Source organism: Mandrillus leucophaeus, unplaced genomic scaffold, assembly GCF_000951045.1.
Source record: "Mandrillus leucophaeus isolate KB7577 unplaced genomic scaffold, Mleu.le_1.0 Scaffold2, whole genome shotgun sequence".
Taxonomy (NCBI): domain Eukaryota; kingdom Metazoa; phylum Chordata; class Mammalia; order Primates; family Cercopithecidae; genus Mandrillus; species Mandrillus leucophaeus.
In genome coordinates this window covers 361,400-378,085 of record NW_012102031.1, presented here as the reverse complement: position 1 = coordinate 378,085, position 16,686 = coordinate 361,400, and the positions used below count along the sequence as shown (strand labels likewise).

Genomic DNA, 16,686 nt, shown 5'->3' with positions numbered 1-16,686 from the left:
CCCGTTGAGCACGACCACCGGCGTCCAGGCCAGCTGCAGGCTGAACACGTCCCCGAAGCGGCGCCGCAGCTGTAGAGGGAGGGTCAGGGCCTCCGTCAAGCCAGGGTCCCCCCAGACTGCAGGTCCTAGTCCCAAGTGAGCCTTGGGCGACCCCCGGGGCTACCAGGAGTGAGCAGGTGCAAGGAGGAGACCCGGCCTCCTGATTCCGGGGCGTGGGGGTCACATCTTCTACGATGGAGGAACTCAGTTTGAATACGTCACCCAGCTATGACTTTGCAAGAGTCACCGAAATTGCCAGTAGGCCCCAGTTAGCATCCCATTTTACAGCTGATGGTCCATGCCGGTAAGCAGTGAGGCCTGAAGACCCACAGTGCAAAAGGTTTGAACCTGGTCACTATATCCCTTCATCCTCGATTTCTAACTTATTCATTTCTTTAGACCATGTCTGGCTCCATCACCCAGGTTGGAGTGCAATGGTGCGATCTTGGCTCACTGCAACCTCCACCTCCCGGGTTCAAGCAATTCTCCTGCCTCAGTCTCCCGAGTAGCTGGGATTACAGGTGCCCGCCACCGCACCCGGCTAATTTTTGTATTTTTAGTAGAGACAGGTTTCACCATGTTGGCCAGGCTGGTCTCGAACTCCTGACCTTGTGATTCCCCCGCCTCAGTCTCCCAAGATGCTGGGATTACAGGTGTGAGCCACCGTGCCCAGCCGTTGATTTCTTACTTATTCCTTTATTTAGACATTGTCTGGCTCTGTCACCCAGGTTGCAGTGCAATGGCACAATCTCCGCTCACTACAACCTCTGCCTCCTAGGTTCAAGCAATTCTGCCTTAGCCTCCCGAGTAGCTGGGATTAAAGGCATGTACCACTGTGCCCAGCTAATTTTTTGTATGTTTAGTAGAGACGGGGTTTCGCCATGTTGGCCAGACTTGTCTGGAACTCCTGACCTCAGGTGATCCATCCACCTTGGCTTCCCTAAGTGCTGGGATTACAGGTGTGAGGCACCACGCGCAGCCTGATTTCCTGATTTAAACGGCACATAGGACCCTCACTTGTCTTCCATTCCCAGGGCCTTTCTTTCTGGTGTCAGCAGAAGGGACTTTGTACTCCATAACATATGCTGCCCAATAGGATTGCACGCCCATTGCCAAGTCCAGCCCCACCTCCAGGCCCTTGCCCCACTTTTTCTTGGCCTTTGGAAAATCTCATCTTTCATGCCATGCATAAATGCCCTCCCCCAGGAAGTCCCTCAAATCTGCTTCCCCTTCTCAGCCTGGCTTCTGGTCCAGACTGTGGCTCTACCCACCATGTTTGCTGCTGGTGGGGGATCCTCAGGACCTCTGCCACCCTCCAGGACCTCCTCCCTCACCTGGTCGAAGCAGTATGGTGTGTTCTTGAAGTCCACATGCAACAGGTTGCCCAGCCCTGGCAGTGGCAGGGGACTTGGCGGGTAGCGTGCAGCCCAGCGTTGGCGCCGGTGCATCAGGTCCACCAGGAGCAGGAAGATGGCTACTGTCACGGCCAGGGGCACCAGTGCATCCAGCCCCATGACTGCCTTGCTGCCCACTGGGCTCCTCTAGACACACCTGGCTCCCCCACCCCACCAGCCACAGAGGACCAGGCAGGACACTCTCAGCACATGAAGTGCATGATCATTCCCTTATAAAGGAAACTGATCATGGCCTTTGCCCTCTGCTGTGAGCCAACCTGCTGTGTTGACTGTGCTGCCAGTGGGTGCAGGGTTAGGCCAGGGTGGGTAGGGGCTGCTCCAGAGGTCCTTGACCCTGCTGCTTGCTCTTGGTGCCTACCCAGGTTAGGGTGATGGGTGAGAAGTGACCTGACATGAGCTCCACCCAAGCTGGCGATATGGGTTGTACTGGGTGCTGAGCTGTGTACTGGGAGCATGGCGGGAAGGTTGTGAGTGGACCAATGCCCCACCGTAATCACGACCTTGAGGAGCAGGAAGGTAACATAGCTGACATGAGAAGCCAGCGGTACCATGAGGGTCATGGGGACTCTGCCCCAGGCTGGAACAGGACTTTCTGGGAAGGATTCATGGAGAACTTTGTCTAGCTGACTGAGGGGCTGCCTAGCACTGTAGGCCACAGCACTGACAGTGGGAAAAAGCCACCCCTGGAATTTCCTGTGCAGGTGGCCTGAGGGGCAGCAGGAGGCCGGCAGCTGGAGCCTAGGTCTTTTCAGGTCTGGATGAAGACTGGATCTGGGGAACAAAAGGCAGGGAGAACAGTTTATTTAAAATTAAAAAAAAAAAAAATTAAAAAGTTTTTTTGAGAGACAGTGGCTTGCTCTGTTGCCCACGCTGGAGTGCAGAGGTGTGATCAAAGCTCACTGCAGCCTCAAACTCCTGTGCTTAGTCAAGAGATCCTCCTATTTTTGCCTCCCAAGTAGCTGGAACTACAGGTGCACACCATTATGCTTGGCTAATTTTTTTGTTGAGATGGGTTCTATGTTGCCCACTCTGGTCTTGAACTCCTGGCTTCAAGTGATCCTCCTGCGTTGGTCTCCCAAAGTGTTGGGATTAGAGGCATGAGCCACCTGGCCCAACAGAAGTTTTGAGGCCACTCAACTGACAAAGAGAGCAAGACCCATGTCCATCTGGGGACTTCTCAGATCTGGCTTGTGGCCTCCCAAATTGGCCTCAACTGAATGAATGTTCCTGTCCTATGTGGCAGCACCCTTCTACCTCGGACTGTGAGAGAATCAAGGTGCAGGGACTGGTAGCCCTTTATACATTACCTGTATGCACTCTTGGCCTTTTGAGGTGTCAGACCCCCCGCTCAAGCAGTCATCATGATGGGGGTATGAATGGCAGGGACAGGCATGCCTGCAACGTAGGCAGTGTCCTCCCGAGTGCCCTCTTTACCAGCCAGAGGCCTGTAATTCAAGATACAGCAGCATGAGGAAAACCTTCGATAATGATGCCTATGGCCTTTTCCAATCATTGTGCACCTGTGGCTTCCATTGATAGGGCACTTATGTGCCAGAAACTGCTGGTCAGACTGTGTGTGCTCCAGCTCATTAATCCTCCCACAGCCCCCTAAGGAGGTGGTTTTATGGTCCCCAAGGCAGAGACCGAGGTTCAGAGATTACATAACAAGGTTCAAGTCACAGAGCGGTGTTAGAGTCCACGTCTAAAGTGTATGCTGAGCTACTACTCTATACTGTTTGGACATTACATTCTACTAATGGTCGGTATAGAAGTTTCTGGGATTATTTTTAGGGAACAGATCCAACCTGCGTTCCCTCAACACTGGGACTGCTTGTGCCACGGTGAAAAGTGCACTGTGCCCTGGCAGGCCCTCTGGACATTGCCAAGTGAGATGGTGTGAAAATACATCAGCAAGTGGTAGACTAGGAAACTCCGGGCTCATTCTCCTGGAGAGCTCAGGGTTAACAAAGCTATAGGAACCAAAACATCATTGTGAGAATTCTAGAGACTAGTTAGGACGCTGCAATGCCAGCTGACGCAGAGCCAGGAAAGGACTGCACTGGAAGGGTAGTAAAGTTGAGCATTTTACTTGTTCTTGCCCTTCCCCCTGCCAGGCACAGCAATGCCACTGGGAGGGACCCTCCAATTCCCAGCTCCTCCCATGGGACAGGTTTCTGTTGGGTCTGACTCATCCCCGAGTGCTGAGTGGCAGGGTCTGCCCTCAGAGCAGCACCTCTGAGTTTCCACAGCTGCAAGGGGGTGGGATTATGGGCAGTGGAATAGTTATCTCTGGGTATCCTGGAGGGGATTGGTGCCTGGATCCCCGGTAAATACCGAAATCCAAGGATACTCAAGTTCCTTATGTAAAATTGCATAGTATACCTATGTATATGCTCCTGTATACTTTAAATCATCTCTAGATTATTTATAATACCTAATACAGTGTAAATGCTACATAAATAGTTGCTATACTGTACTGCTCTTATTTGTATTTTTAGTTGTTACACTTTTTTTTCCAAGTATCTTCGATGTGTGGCTGAGTTTGTGGATGTGGAGCCTGTGGGTACTGAGGGCTGCCTGTACCCTAGAAACAGAGATGGAAAGTCCAGGGGCAGGATGGGCCTGCAGGGGGGCAGTTTAATGGGTAAAGTTTCAGTTTCATAAAATGAAAAAGTTCTGAAGATTGGCTGCACAACAATGTGAACACACTTACCACCACTAAACTGTACCATAACTGTTATGATGGTAAATTTTTTTAGCCACAATTTAAAAACTTTTAAAGTTATTCAAAAAATAAATGGCCACATACACACCTGTTAGAATGGCTTAAATCCAGAACACTGACACCACCAAATGCTGGCAAGGATGTGGACCATCAGGAACTCTCGTTCATTGCTGGTGGGAGTACAAAATGGTACAGATACTTTGGAAGACAGTTTGGCAATTTCTTTTCCATTCTTCAATTTTTTTTTTTTTTTTTTGAGATGGAGTCTCAGTCACTCTGTTACCCAGGCTAGGAGTGCAGTGGTGTGATCTCAGCTCACTGGAACCTCTGCCTTCTAGGTTCAAGCAATCCTCCCACCTCAGCCTCTCGAGTCGCTGGGACTGCAGGCATGAACCATGTCCGGCTGATTTTTGTACTTTTAGTAGAGACAGGGTTTCACCATGTTGGCCAGGCTGGTCTCAAACTCCTGACCTCAGGTGATCCAGACAGTTTGGCAATTTTTTACAAAACTAGACATACTCTTACCATACAATCCACCAACTGTGCTTCCTGTACTTACCCAAAGGAGTTGAGACCTTATGCCCACACAAAAACCTGCAAAGGGATGTTTACAGCAGCTTCATCTTTAGTTGTCAGAACTTGAAAGCAACCAAGATGTTCTTCAGCAGGTGAATGGATAAACTGTGGTACAGCCAATGGAATTATTTATCACTAAAAAGAAACAAGCTATCAAGTCATGAAAAGACATGGTTGAACCTTAAATGCACATTACTAAGTGGATGAAGCCAATCTAAAAGGCTACCTACTATATAATCTCAACTATATGACACTTTGGAAAAGGCGTAACTTTGGAAAAAGGCTCAGTAGTGAGGGACTGGGGGGAAGGAAGAATGAACAGTGGGACAGAGGATCCCTGGGGCAGTGAAACTACTCTGGGTAATGGTGGGTCCACGTCTTTTTTTTTGAGACAGGATTTTGCTGTTGCCCAGGCTGGAGTGTGGTGGCGCGATCACGGCTCACTGTAGCCTCGACCTCCTGGGCTCAAGCGATTCTCCCATCTCAGCCTCCCAAATAGCTGAGACTACAGGCGTGCATCATCACGCCCGGCTAATTTTTGTATTTTTATGTAGACAGGGGGTTTTGCCCAGGCTGTTCTCGAATTCAAGCCTTGATCTGCCCACCTGAGCCTCCCAAAATGCTGGGATTATAGGCATGAGCCACCACGCCCTGCCAGATCCAGGTCTTCACACATTTGTCAAAAGCCATAAAATGTACACCACCAGGAGTGGCCCCTAGTATAAACTATGGACTTTGGGTGATAACAATGTATCCATCAGGTGTAACAAACGTGCCACTCTGGATGGGATGTTGATAGAGGGGAAGGTATGCATATAGGGGTAAGGGGTTATATAGGAACTCTCTGTACCTTCAGCTTAATCCTGCTGTGAACATAAAACTGCTTTAACAAAATCAATTAAAACACTGAAGGAACTAAAAGGCACTTAGCAGTTGAGGCGAACTGCAGAAGGCAGAAGCGAGTCAGGAGGCATGTGCGTATCACTGCCACTCCCCAGTGAAGGTCATTTCTGAAGTCAATTTAAGGAAAGACCTAGAACAATCGCAAGTACTCCACTCAAGCCAATCAAAAGGGGACAAAACAATAAAAGGCAAAATGACAAACATTTGCTGTCAGGAAAATATTTTCCTCAAGATACGTATTTTTCAAGTTTTGTGGTTTAGCCCTTGACACCTGAAATCTATCATTTTAACTGTATTAATGCCAAGACCAGAATGAGAATGCAACTAGCTCAAAAAAGCCATCATTTCTATGCAGGTCCTGTTCAGTTGCCCAAGCTTGGTCCTATGGCCGACACAACGCACCCACCCACACCTCCATCCTGGCGGAGTGAAATGAGAAATGGACTGCTTCATGTAGCGATTAAAACACCATTAATCTGCCATTTCTGCTGCCCTAAATTGATGAACACAGAACTCATTTATAATTGCTTATTTCTACTTTACAACATTCCTTCCAGTATTTCTACTCTCTAAAAAAGTCCATTAACATTCCATTATTTTTTTATAACCCTTAATGTTGATTGGAAATATGTCCTCATATCAACTTGAATAAATCTGACTGTCCCCATACACTGGCCACACTCTACCTGCCCAGAGGAGTGGCGGAAGAACCCTGAATTTTGTTTGCTTCCCAACTGCGTGGCCATCGAGAGGCTAGGAATGGGACAGACCGGATCTGATCATGGCCTCCTCTGGAGAACCAGAGCTACCCTTTGGGGGTTAGAATGGGAGAAGGAAGAGACGCATTCACTTTAAATTAAACAAAAGAAGGAAACAAGGTTAAAATGAAGTTTATTATTTTTTTGATTTTTTGATTTTTTTTGTTTTTTGTTTTTTTAAATAAAACTGTTTGTGAAACAGCTATTTTATCCCCATGGCAGAGTGACCCCTGAAAGATGCACTAACCCCTTCTTAAGGCCATAACAAGATTTTTTTGTACTTTTTTCTTTTTTTAAAACTCAGATATTTAAAAATTATACAATTTACAAAACAAAACAAAACAACACAACATAAAGAATCACGTAGCATGGGGCTGCCTATCTGACAGGTCCTCTTTTCCTTTATAAAAATGAAAGCAAAAAGAAAAAGGGGCTAAATGGGTGTTCCTGGTCAGCTTAACCCACTCTGATCACAGCGACAGTCCCTCCCCATCCCTGCCTACAGCTCACACTGCCGGCTCTGGCAGCACAGGCCTGGGCCTCCTCTCATCCCCACGGGTACCTGTGGGTCAGGGCACAGCTGCCTGGAACGTGCTGAGGACAGGGGGCCCCAGAGGAGGGTCATCCCTCGGTTTTGCTGCTGCTGTGTACACTTAGGGTCCTCACCAGCCACAGTGACCCAGGACACAGCTATGACCTCAGGCATCTGCCAATTTCACCCCCAAAAAGAAAAAGGTAAAAAAAATAAATAAATAGTGTTTCTGGAAATGAAAAAAAATTATTTTTGTGTTTAAACATCATTCCCCTGCTCTTGAAAACATGGACTGTCCCTATATTTCCCCCTCCCACTAAAACCTTCCCACTTTGAGACAAATTAATGACAAAAGGATGGTTCTGGTGTGGTTTTCCTGCTTTTTCAATCCTGGGTCTAGTGTTTTCTGAACTGGTGTGAGACAGGCTAAAGATCAAAGCCACACACACCCCGTCCTTTATGAGATGAGGGTTTGTTCAGTTCAATTTCACATTTAAATTTCACTTGTCATCAGAACAAATTTGGAGATCTTTAACTAGATAATTTTAAAATAGAATCAAAAGGGATAGCGCACCTTTCATTTAAACAAAGTCTTTCCAGACTAAAAATAGATTTATATATATATATTTTTTATCCCTCCCTTTTAATTCCCCCCACCCTTTCCCCGTCATCCCACCCCTCCCCCCTCCCCCCACATTGTCACTATGGAGATTGTGTCCATGGAAACAGCCATTCCAACGTCTTGGGTCTTTCTTTCCCGTGGTGTCACCGGTTTGAGTGTGATGTGAGAACTTAGGAAGGAAGTGCTGGCATGGGCAGGCACGCGGGGCGGGGCGGGGCAGGGTGTGGCTGCACGGTAGGACGATTTCCATTCCATCACGAGTGTCCACCACCTTCTCATCTCCACAGTCTCACCTGGAAGACAAGGGACAGACACTGAAGGCCAGGAGCCTCCACAGGGTCCACCACCAACAGCCGCTGTTCCATGGTACCCCTGGGAGCTTTCAGTAGGAAGCCTGCACTCAGACCCCTCTGTAGATGTGCTGCTGGTGTGGGACACACCCGAGACCAATGCTGGGGCCACTGTATGGCTTTGGATCTGGAATGTGATTAAAGGCAGCAATGACCTAGTGGGGGTGCTGGGTCCAGACTTTGAGGGCTCCTCAGGGTATATCTGCCTTCCTAGTGCATAAAGGAACCAGGACAGCAGAGAACTCCCTGACCTCAGGGCAAGCCCCCAATTGTGGGGCAGCTGGTGGGGTTTTGCCAGTGTCGGACCCCAGCTGTGACTGAAACCTACAGTACCTGGTCAATCTGTGGAAGAACCTTCTCGAAGTCCAGCCTCTTAGGACAATTTCACAGTTGCCTCTAGTCGACACAGCTAGCTGTTTTTGAGACAAATCTCACTCTGTCGCCTCGGCTCCCTGCAGCCTTGACTGGGACTCAAGCAATCCTCCCACCTCAGCCTTCCAAGTAGCTGGGACTACCAGGTACACGCCACCATCCTCAGCTAATGACAAAGTTGTTTTTTTTTGAGACAGAATCTTGCTGTTGCCCAGACTGGAGTGCAGTGATACGATCTTGGCTCACTGCAGCCTCCGCCTCCTGGGTTCAAGTGATTCTTGTGCCTCAGCCTCCCGAATAGCTGGGATCACAGGTGCACACCACCACACCCGGCTAATTTTTGTATTTTTAGGAGAGATGTGGTTTCGCCATGTTGGTCAGGGTGGTGATCTGCCCATCTCGGCCTTCTAAAGTGCTGGGATTACAGGCATGAGCCACTAGGCCTGGCCCACAGTCAGTTCTTCATGCTTAAAAAGAATGCTCTTCCCATGGCCTCTAACAGGGAGGGCAGGATTTCTGAGGCTCAGACAGAGCGGGACTATGTTAATCCTCTCGACCTCTCAGGAGCCTGAGAACCCTAGGTCTCCCATCCCCAGGCTGGGGGGCTTCTCTTCTCTTCCAGCCCAGGTGCAGAAGGGGATTCTGATGGCCCACATAGGACAGATGGATTATACCAAAGGTCCCTGTGGAATGCTTCATGGGCCATCCTATATGGAAAGGTCTCAAAGAGAAACAGCAGTTTCCAAGGAATCAGTCCAGTAAAATTTCACCAGAAACCAGAAGTGATGGCAGCCTCGCCCCTCCTTCACTTGCTATCTGCCAATCACTGTGCTTAAGACTGTCACTGGGGCTCACCTAACTGCTTCCTCAAGCCCAATTTGGTGCCCTCCCCTTACAAATAAACCCCAGGAACCCAGGTGTCACCAGCCCTTTCTGCTTCCATAAAGTTCACACACACAGAACTGCTAAGAAGGCTGGGGCCTGCAGGAGCTAAGACTGAGCTATTCCCAAGCACGTACATGCACATGCTCTTGCCCACGGAAGTTCCTGACTACTTGGCAGGTGACACCAATGAGCAGGAACACATTCCACGGAGGCCACGACACATCACCACCACACGCAAGTAAAAGCAGGCCCTGGGAATGCAGGCCAGCAGCTGAGCTAATGGGCACCTCCCTCCAGGAACACAGAAGGGTGTCATCTTGTTGGGGTTGCAGGATGCCCGTGGGAATCAAAGTCAATGCCCACAAGTACCCTGCCAGACTCTGCTCATGGAAGGGACAGGGCAGGGTTTGCCCTCTTTACGAGTACAGAGCAGTCTTGGGTCTGCACCCCAATCTTGCTCATTACTCAGAAGAACAGGACCCCACACCAGCTCCCCACTGAAGAATGAAGCGTACGTCAGCAGCCAGGGTCTGCCTGGCCAGTTGACTCTGTGAGCTGCTACCTGTGGGCCCCTCCCTGGGGTGCACGATGGCCCAGGCATCAGCAGTTCTTCAGCACCTGCAGCATGGGGCTTTGCCCTCCACAGCCTTCCCAACAGGGAGTGTTCCCCAGGTCTGACGACTAGACTAGCCCAAACACATGATATCCTGAATGTAATGGGACTCCAACTTTTCAAGAGTTGCTTTAAAAATATTGTTCCTTCAGTAGGGAAATTAGGAAGGAAAATTCCAGAAAGGCGCTGGGCTAGAAGCTTTACAGATATTAGTTCACGGTGGATTAGTTCACGTGGACCTGCCTGACCCCCATCTTCAAGAGCTGAAGCTCAGGAAGGCGACAGGTGTAGCCCAAAGCGATATGGCCAGAGGTGGGACTGGGGCTTTCCTGACTGGGTCCTAGGAGCTGCATGTCCTAGGGCATGGGGTGTGGCTGAGACACGGCTGGACCCCAGACAGCGAGCCTGGGAGCAGCCATGGTGCCAGCTGGCCTGAGCAGCAGGAGTGACCTGCCGCCCCTATGCTGAAGACTGTCAATTCTCTTTTAAAGAACGTCATCTTGCTGCTCAGCTGCCAGCATCCAGGGTTTCGTCTTGGGCCAACACCTTCCCAGGCTCTCTCACTTGTTCCCTCCCCCATTCTCTTCTTGCTCACACTGTCCTTTCTGCTCCCCTTTGGCCTCATCTGTGGCCTGAACCTGGGACGCCGTCCTCATGTCCTTCCATATCAGACTCCAAGCCTGCCTTTTCCAATTGCAGCAAAAACTCATCATCTCAACACCACTCACTCTGGCCAGGATTTGCCCAGAGCCCATTTCCTCATTTCTAAAATAGACATTAATTCTGACTAGAGAGGAAGGATGTGAAGAGAAACCTAATTCTGAATCTATACTGATTTAGGGCACTGATGGTCAGGGTCCAAGAGCCCTTTCTTCTCTGGGATGGCACTAATTTCTTTTTTATTTTTTTCTTTTTTTGAGATGTGAGTCTCGCTCTGCCACACAGACTGGAGTGCAGTGATGAGATCTAGGCTCACTGCAAGCTCCACCTCCCAGGTTCACGCCATTCTCCTGCCTCAGCCTCCCGAGTAGCTGGGACTACAGGTGCCTGCTACCACGACCAGCTAACTTTTAGTATTTTTAGTATTTTCGTATTTTAATTTTTTGTATTTTTGTATGTTAGCCAGGATGGTCTCCGTCCCCTGACCTTGTGATCTGCCCGTCTCGGCCTCCCAAAGTGCTGGGATTACAGGTGTGAGCCACTGCGCCCGGCCTGGGATGCACTCATTTCTTTAACACAGACTCACCTGGCACTAGCATAGTTACATGCACCGCTCTGGGCTAGGCTTTGACAGATGTGGTCCCTGTCCATGTGGAGCTTACATTCTAGTGGAGAGACAGGTAGTAAACAAGTAAACGATCTGAAATTGTAGTGAGGCTAGGACGGCTGCAAGTGAGGACAGGGGCAATGGAAACAAGGATTTAGAAAGGGAAAGGCTTCTCTGAGGACGCGGCATTTAAGCTGGGACTCAGGAGATGGAGCCTGTTTGCAACATGAAGACGGGGAGCTGAAGTGTTTCCAGCACAAGGAACTGTGTGTGCAGAAGCCCAGAGGGAGGCAGCCTGCCCCCTGAGGAGGTAGAGGAGGCCAGGGGCCTGGAGAGTCACCTGAGACTTCCACAGGGCTCTGGAGGCAAGGTGAGACGTTTGGACTTTATTTGGAAGATGACAAGAATCTCTGTCGTAGAGAAGAGACAGGACTGGAGGGAGGCCTAATGAAGATTGCACTTGGCTACCGAGCAGTGGCAGGGAGGCGGGCACTATAGAAGCTGCAATGCCTGGGCTGGTGCTGGTGGGGAAAGAAAGTGGACAGACTTGGGCTCTCCTCTGGAGGTATAATCCCGGACCACCTCTAGACCAGTCTGGGAAAAAGGTAATCTAGAATGTGACATTCATTCATACACAAATGGGCTGTGTGACATCCAGTTCCAGGGGCAGGGGCGCCACTCCCCGTGCCCTGCCTTGCTCAGCTTCCATCCATGGCTGTTCTTTGCAGGGTATGTAGCATCCAGGATGCAGCATTAGCCCTGATCAAGGTTATAGGTTCCCATGTGCTGGACCACAGGGCCTGTTAGGGGAAGCTGGGGCCTCCTTGTTTAATTCACGACAGGAGGAAGAGCTGGGCCTTCCACTGTCAAAAGCCCTGCCAACCAATGACACAAGCCAGCAAGACAATCCACCTTGGCAGAAGGAGACAGTGGGCAACCACAGGCCTGTGGAAGGACTTTTCCCCTCTGCACTCCTGGCGAGGGTCGGGTACCAGGTACGTCACATGCTGGGAGGCAGGGGCAGCATCTTTTAACCCCAAGTCTTGGGTATTTTTTGCTATAAGAGACAGCTACAGGGTTCAATCTGCTGCCTTGACCTCTCCAACTCCCATGAGAAACCCACAGCTAGGCATGGCAGATCAACAGGCTGAGAGTCAGTGTGCTGTGCTGGCACTTAAAGACATTTCCCAAGGGAATCTCACAAGGTTGGCACTGCTATTCCTGTTTTTACAGAACAAACTGAAGCACAGAGATATGGAGTGGTCTGACTTTAGTCACACAGTACCTATCAAACCACTCTGTCAGAACATGGCGCACCAGGAGGCAGACACACATGCACATCCACTGTCTGTTCCCTGCCTTGTCAGGGCACCCAATAATGGTGGCTCTCTGTCCCCAGCATGGGGCCCAAGATGAGCCCTCCTTTAGTTAGAGGTGTGATTCCAACCCCAGTCACCAGGGCTTCTACCACAAATGAAGGATGGTGACCACCCTCAATGTCACTCTGCTGAACTGGGAAACCAGGAAAAGGTATCTGCCTTGTGGGAACAGCACATAAAAAACATTTCAGATGGACAGGACTGGATGCAGTGCGTCTATCCTCTCCCTCCAAGAGCTGAATGGTTCAACCTCAATGGACCTGAGACGACTCTATAATGGGTGAGGCCACTTCATCACTGTGCTTCAACCCGAAGGATGAAGCTCATTGTTCTGTTGAAGAGTTGGCCGGGCACGGTGGCTCACACCTGTAATCCCAGCACTTTGGGAGGCCAAGGTGGGCAGATCACTTGATGTGAGGAGTTCAAAGCCGGTCTGGGTGAAACCCCGTCTCTACAAAAAATATAAAAATTAGCTGGGCGGGGTGGTGCACACCTGTAGTCCCAGCTACACGGGAGGCTGAGGCGGGAGAATTGCCTGAACCCCAGAGATGGAGACTGCAGTGAGCTGAGATTGGGTCACTGCACTTCAGCCTGGGCGACATAGTGAGAATCCATCTCAAAAAAAAAAAGAAAAAAAAAGAGTCAAGGGCCCTGTCAGGTAGGAAGGAAGGCCCAAGAATTACTAGAGAGGAACAGATGATGAACAAAATCCCCAAGAGATTTGTCCCCCAGACCCAGGGCCCAACCCTTTTTTCTAACAGATGCAATTCCAGGATAAAAACAAAAAACACTTAAGCTCTTTCCTTAACCAGGTCTTCTAGGACACATTCCAGGAATACAACATCATGGTCCCCTACAGAACTTGACTCTAACCATCTGGGCCTGTGCTGGCAGAGGGGCGACAATGGGAAGGCACAGTGGCACCCTCAGGAGATGCAGGAGGGCCAACACAAAACAGTCCTTTCAAAACCACCCAATGCAATGGCTGCCTTTCCCTGAGGGCTAATCCCAGGGAAAGGAGCAAGGGCGGGCAGGCAGGCAGTGCTGCCCAGCAGGTTCTGGAAAACCAGCAGTCACTCGCTGATGGTGGCAATGTACTCCAAGGTCAAGAGGCTTCATTTGCTCATCTGATTCCTCTGACCCAGGAACACATGGAATGGCTTCCACCCACCTCCCCCACTTTGCTCTGATCCCTCCACTGCCAGCCCTACTCCCTGGAAGAGGAAAGAGGAAAGGCACTACACTCAATGCTCTATCAAGAAGGCACTTAGCACCTGACTTCTCAAATGGTGCGGCAGCCCAGGGGCCTTCTCTGGAAATTAGTAGTGGTAACAAGGGGGAGGGCATATTCCAGAAGGTGATCAGGCACATGGTGGTGCCGGAAGGGACAGGTCTAGCGTAGCTGTGTGAGTCAAACTGAGGTTGACACAGAAGTCCTCCCATTTGAGAGAAATGACCCCTCAATGAATATTTCTGAGACAACTAGTCCTCCTGCCCCATCCTGTAGCAGTAAGTGCCACAAGGTACATTTTTGTTTTTCTTTTCTTTACAACCTATTTCCCCTCATGCCTCAGTGAGGAAGGGAGGGTGAAGGAGCAACATGGAGCTCAGAGGCCTGCAGCTTCTAGAGACCCAAGTCCTATCATCCTGTTTTCATAGATGCCTGCCGAGGGCCGTGACCACAATCCCACACAAACTCACAGCAAACACAATTCAATCACAATAATTTTTTTTTTTGAGACAGGGTCTCACTGTGGCCCAGCTGGAATGCAGCAGCACGATCATGGCTCACTGCAGCCTCAACCTCCAGGTTTGATCAAGCAATCCTCCCAGCTCAGCCTCCTGAGTAGATGGGACTAAAGGCATGCTGGTTAATATTTTTTAAAATGTACAGACAGGGGGGTCACTGTTGCCCAGGCTGGTCTTGAACTCCTGAGCTTAGGTGATCCTCCTGCCTCAGCCTCCCAAAGTGTTGGCATTATAGGTAGAAGCCCCATACCCAGCCTCAAGATTTTTAAGAGTAAAATTAAATCAGATACTAAAGTCTACTAAATCTTTGAGGATTTTTCTTTCCTTTGTACTTCTGCAAAAAGGAATCCTTCAAAGTACTGGAAAAAAAAGATTTCAAATAACAAAACCCAAGAGTTCTGTTGTTTTCAAAGGAAAACACACCATAAGCTTTACAGTAATGGAGCAAATTAGAGAGAAGAGACCTTTGAGTAGAACCCTTTCTGAGATGGGAGAAAGAGCAGGGGCTACTGGCAAGAGGTGCCCTGCCCGAGGAAGAGACCTAAAAGCCTGTTGTGTCCACTCACAAGGCCACCCCTGGCTAGCTGTGCCCTGAAGGGCTGCCTTCAGGAACAGTCACCCTGCACCCCATCAGCAGTGGACAGTTCAGAAGGCCCCAACTCTTTTCCACAGATATTCTAGGGAGCTAAGTAACCAATGGAAAAACACTGCATCCACCTGCTGGTGTCATCCATAGGATGAAATGCTGGCGGCAGAGCATGGAGCGAGCAGGAGGGCAGAGGCAACAAGGCCCGCTGGGAGCCGGGCAGGGTACAGGGAGCCCAGTGGCCCCGACTCACCTGTGCTTGCTGTCCTTTCCATTCCCACGAGCACACTGCCCCCCTCACCCCCGCTCCGACTGCTCTGTGCTGAGGCTGCCTTTCGCGGTCTTGTTCTGCAAGGGGGGGAGAGGGCACGGAAGGGGAGGCTGACACAGGCAAAACCAAGAGGAGACAGACAGGTGGGAGAGGACAGTGCGGAAATCAGGGAGGGCAGAGGGAGGACAGGAGTGGCACACGGAAAAGGAAAGAAAAGGCAGAGTCAGTCCTGACCGACAAACAGGAGACATTCAGACAGGGTTTTCTGAGGCAAAATGTGACCCTTAAAAAGGGGAGTTCTAAAAATAACATGCAAATTAAGTAAAAATAAAGAGAATATAAGATCCTGTGACCACCCCTCCCTGGAAATAATTTTTAAAGAAAAGCATAAGCAAGCATCTTTCAGGAGCATTTTGAGGGCAGACCTCTCTGGACAACCTCCTCCTAGTACTTTCGGCCCTACTAGATTTAAGACTGTGAGTGACCAGTGACCACCAGGTGTCAGTGTGACCTCAGCCAGAGACACGGTGTAGCCCCTGCAGGAAACATCAGGTGGCAGTGGTCTCCGTTCTGGTCCTTTCTTGGGGCTCCTTCTCCGTATACACCCTCCCCATACACATATGTGGTATCCACAAACAGGCCATTCACCCCTCACCTCCCACCCTTTCCTAAAGGAAGCGACCACGAGACCACCTCCTAAATAAACTGGGAAGTGGAGCCGAGGCAGCCCATCCACTGCGCATCAGGCTGCTTCTGCAGAAGCACAACCTGGAAGAGACTGTGAGCTTCCCCAGAGCCTTGGGGTCAGCTTGACTTCTAGTCTGGGAAGATGCCTTTGTACAGGCCTCAAGGTCTAGAACCAGACTTACCAAACTCCAACCTGTGAACTGGGGTTCTATTCACCTCAAGTGGAAATCGGTGGCTTGGTCGAGTTAGATATTCTCGCCTCTCTTAATGAACAGACAAACACCAACTCTCCCAAAACACATTTCTCCTGGGATCTCATACTACTCCGAGTGCTGGTCCCCATGCCACGGGTCTCCCTTCAGCATCATGCCCCTCCACCCTCCCAGGGCCAGGAGTGGACTGGCAGTTAGAGGCACAGGTGGGGACAGGCATGGGTGAGGCCCACCATCTGGTCTTCAGATCTTTCAGGAGGAGCCACCCTTGATCCCATCCCTGCTAGTAGCTCTTGGGGCCTCTGACTCACCTTGTGCTTAGGGCACCTCACCGAGAAGTTCTCCTCATGTAGCAAACAATCTGAAAGACAGAAGGGGACAGTCAGATAGAGACTTCACAGCTGGACGTACGTGTGGTCATACTGGCTGGGATTGACAGGGTCAGACATAAAACTAGGAGGTCCCTACACTTACTTCTAATAGGAAAACATTAGAGACAACCCAAGTAAGCTACAATACCTTAACATGATGGATATCGGTCACTTAAAAATTAATATTTTAAAGGAGTTAATGGTATGGAAAATACTCATGAAACAAAACTGCTTGAAAAAACCAGGATATACAAATGTATAAATGTGCTAATTTTATTAAAATGTTTCTATGCATTAAAAAAAGACTCGAGGCTGGGCATGGTGGCTCATACCTATAATCCCAGCACTTTGGGAGGCCAAGGCAGAAAGATCAC

At 49.8% G+C, this 16,686-nt stretch overlaps 2 protein-coding genes across 5 annotated transcripts in view; both read right to left on the bottom strand.

Moving 5' to 3' along the window:
• The window catches only part of LOC105539005 (cytochrome P450 2D17-like), a 15,089-nt gene extending 13,446 nt beyond the window's left edge, over positions 1-1,643 (bottom strand). The window contains 2 exon segments of the mRNA XM_011979113.1: positions 1-69; positions 1,374-1,643. Coding sequence (XP_011834503.1) covers positions 1-69; positions 1,374-1,553 — 249 coding nt within the window. The 5' untranslated portion in view covers positions 1,554-1,643.
• A 4,889-nt stretch (positions 1,644-6,532) lies between these two features.
• The window catches only part of TCF20 (transcription factor 20 (AR1)), a 134,609-nt gene continuing 124,455 nt past the window's right edge, over positions 6,533-16,686 (bottom strand). The window contains exons 4-6 of one of the 4 annotated variants that reach the window (XM_011978737.1): positions 16,253-16,302; positions 15,025-15,152; positions 6,533-7,863 (exon numbers count right to left, since the gene is read on the bottom strand). In XM_011978737.1, coding sequence (XP_011834127.1) covers positions 15,069-15,152; positions 16,253-16,302 — 134 coding nt within the window. In that variant the 3' untranslated portion in view covers positions 6,533-7,863; positions 15,025-15,068. Of the gene's footprint in view, positions 7,864-15,024; positions 15,153-15,932; positions 16,303-16,686 lie in introns of those variants that run through there. The other 3 variants (XM_011978738.1, XM_011978740.1, XM_011978736.1) reach the window with 3 other exon arrangements.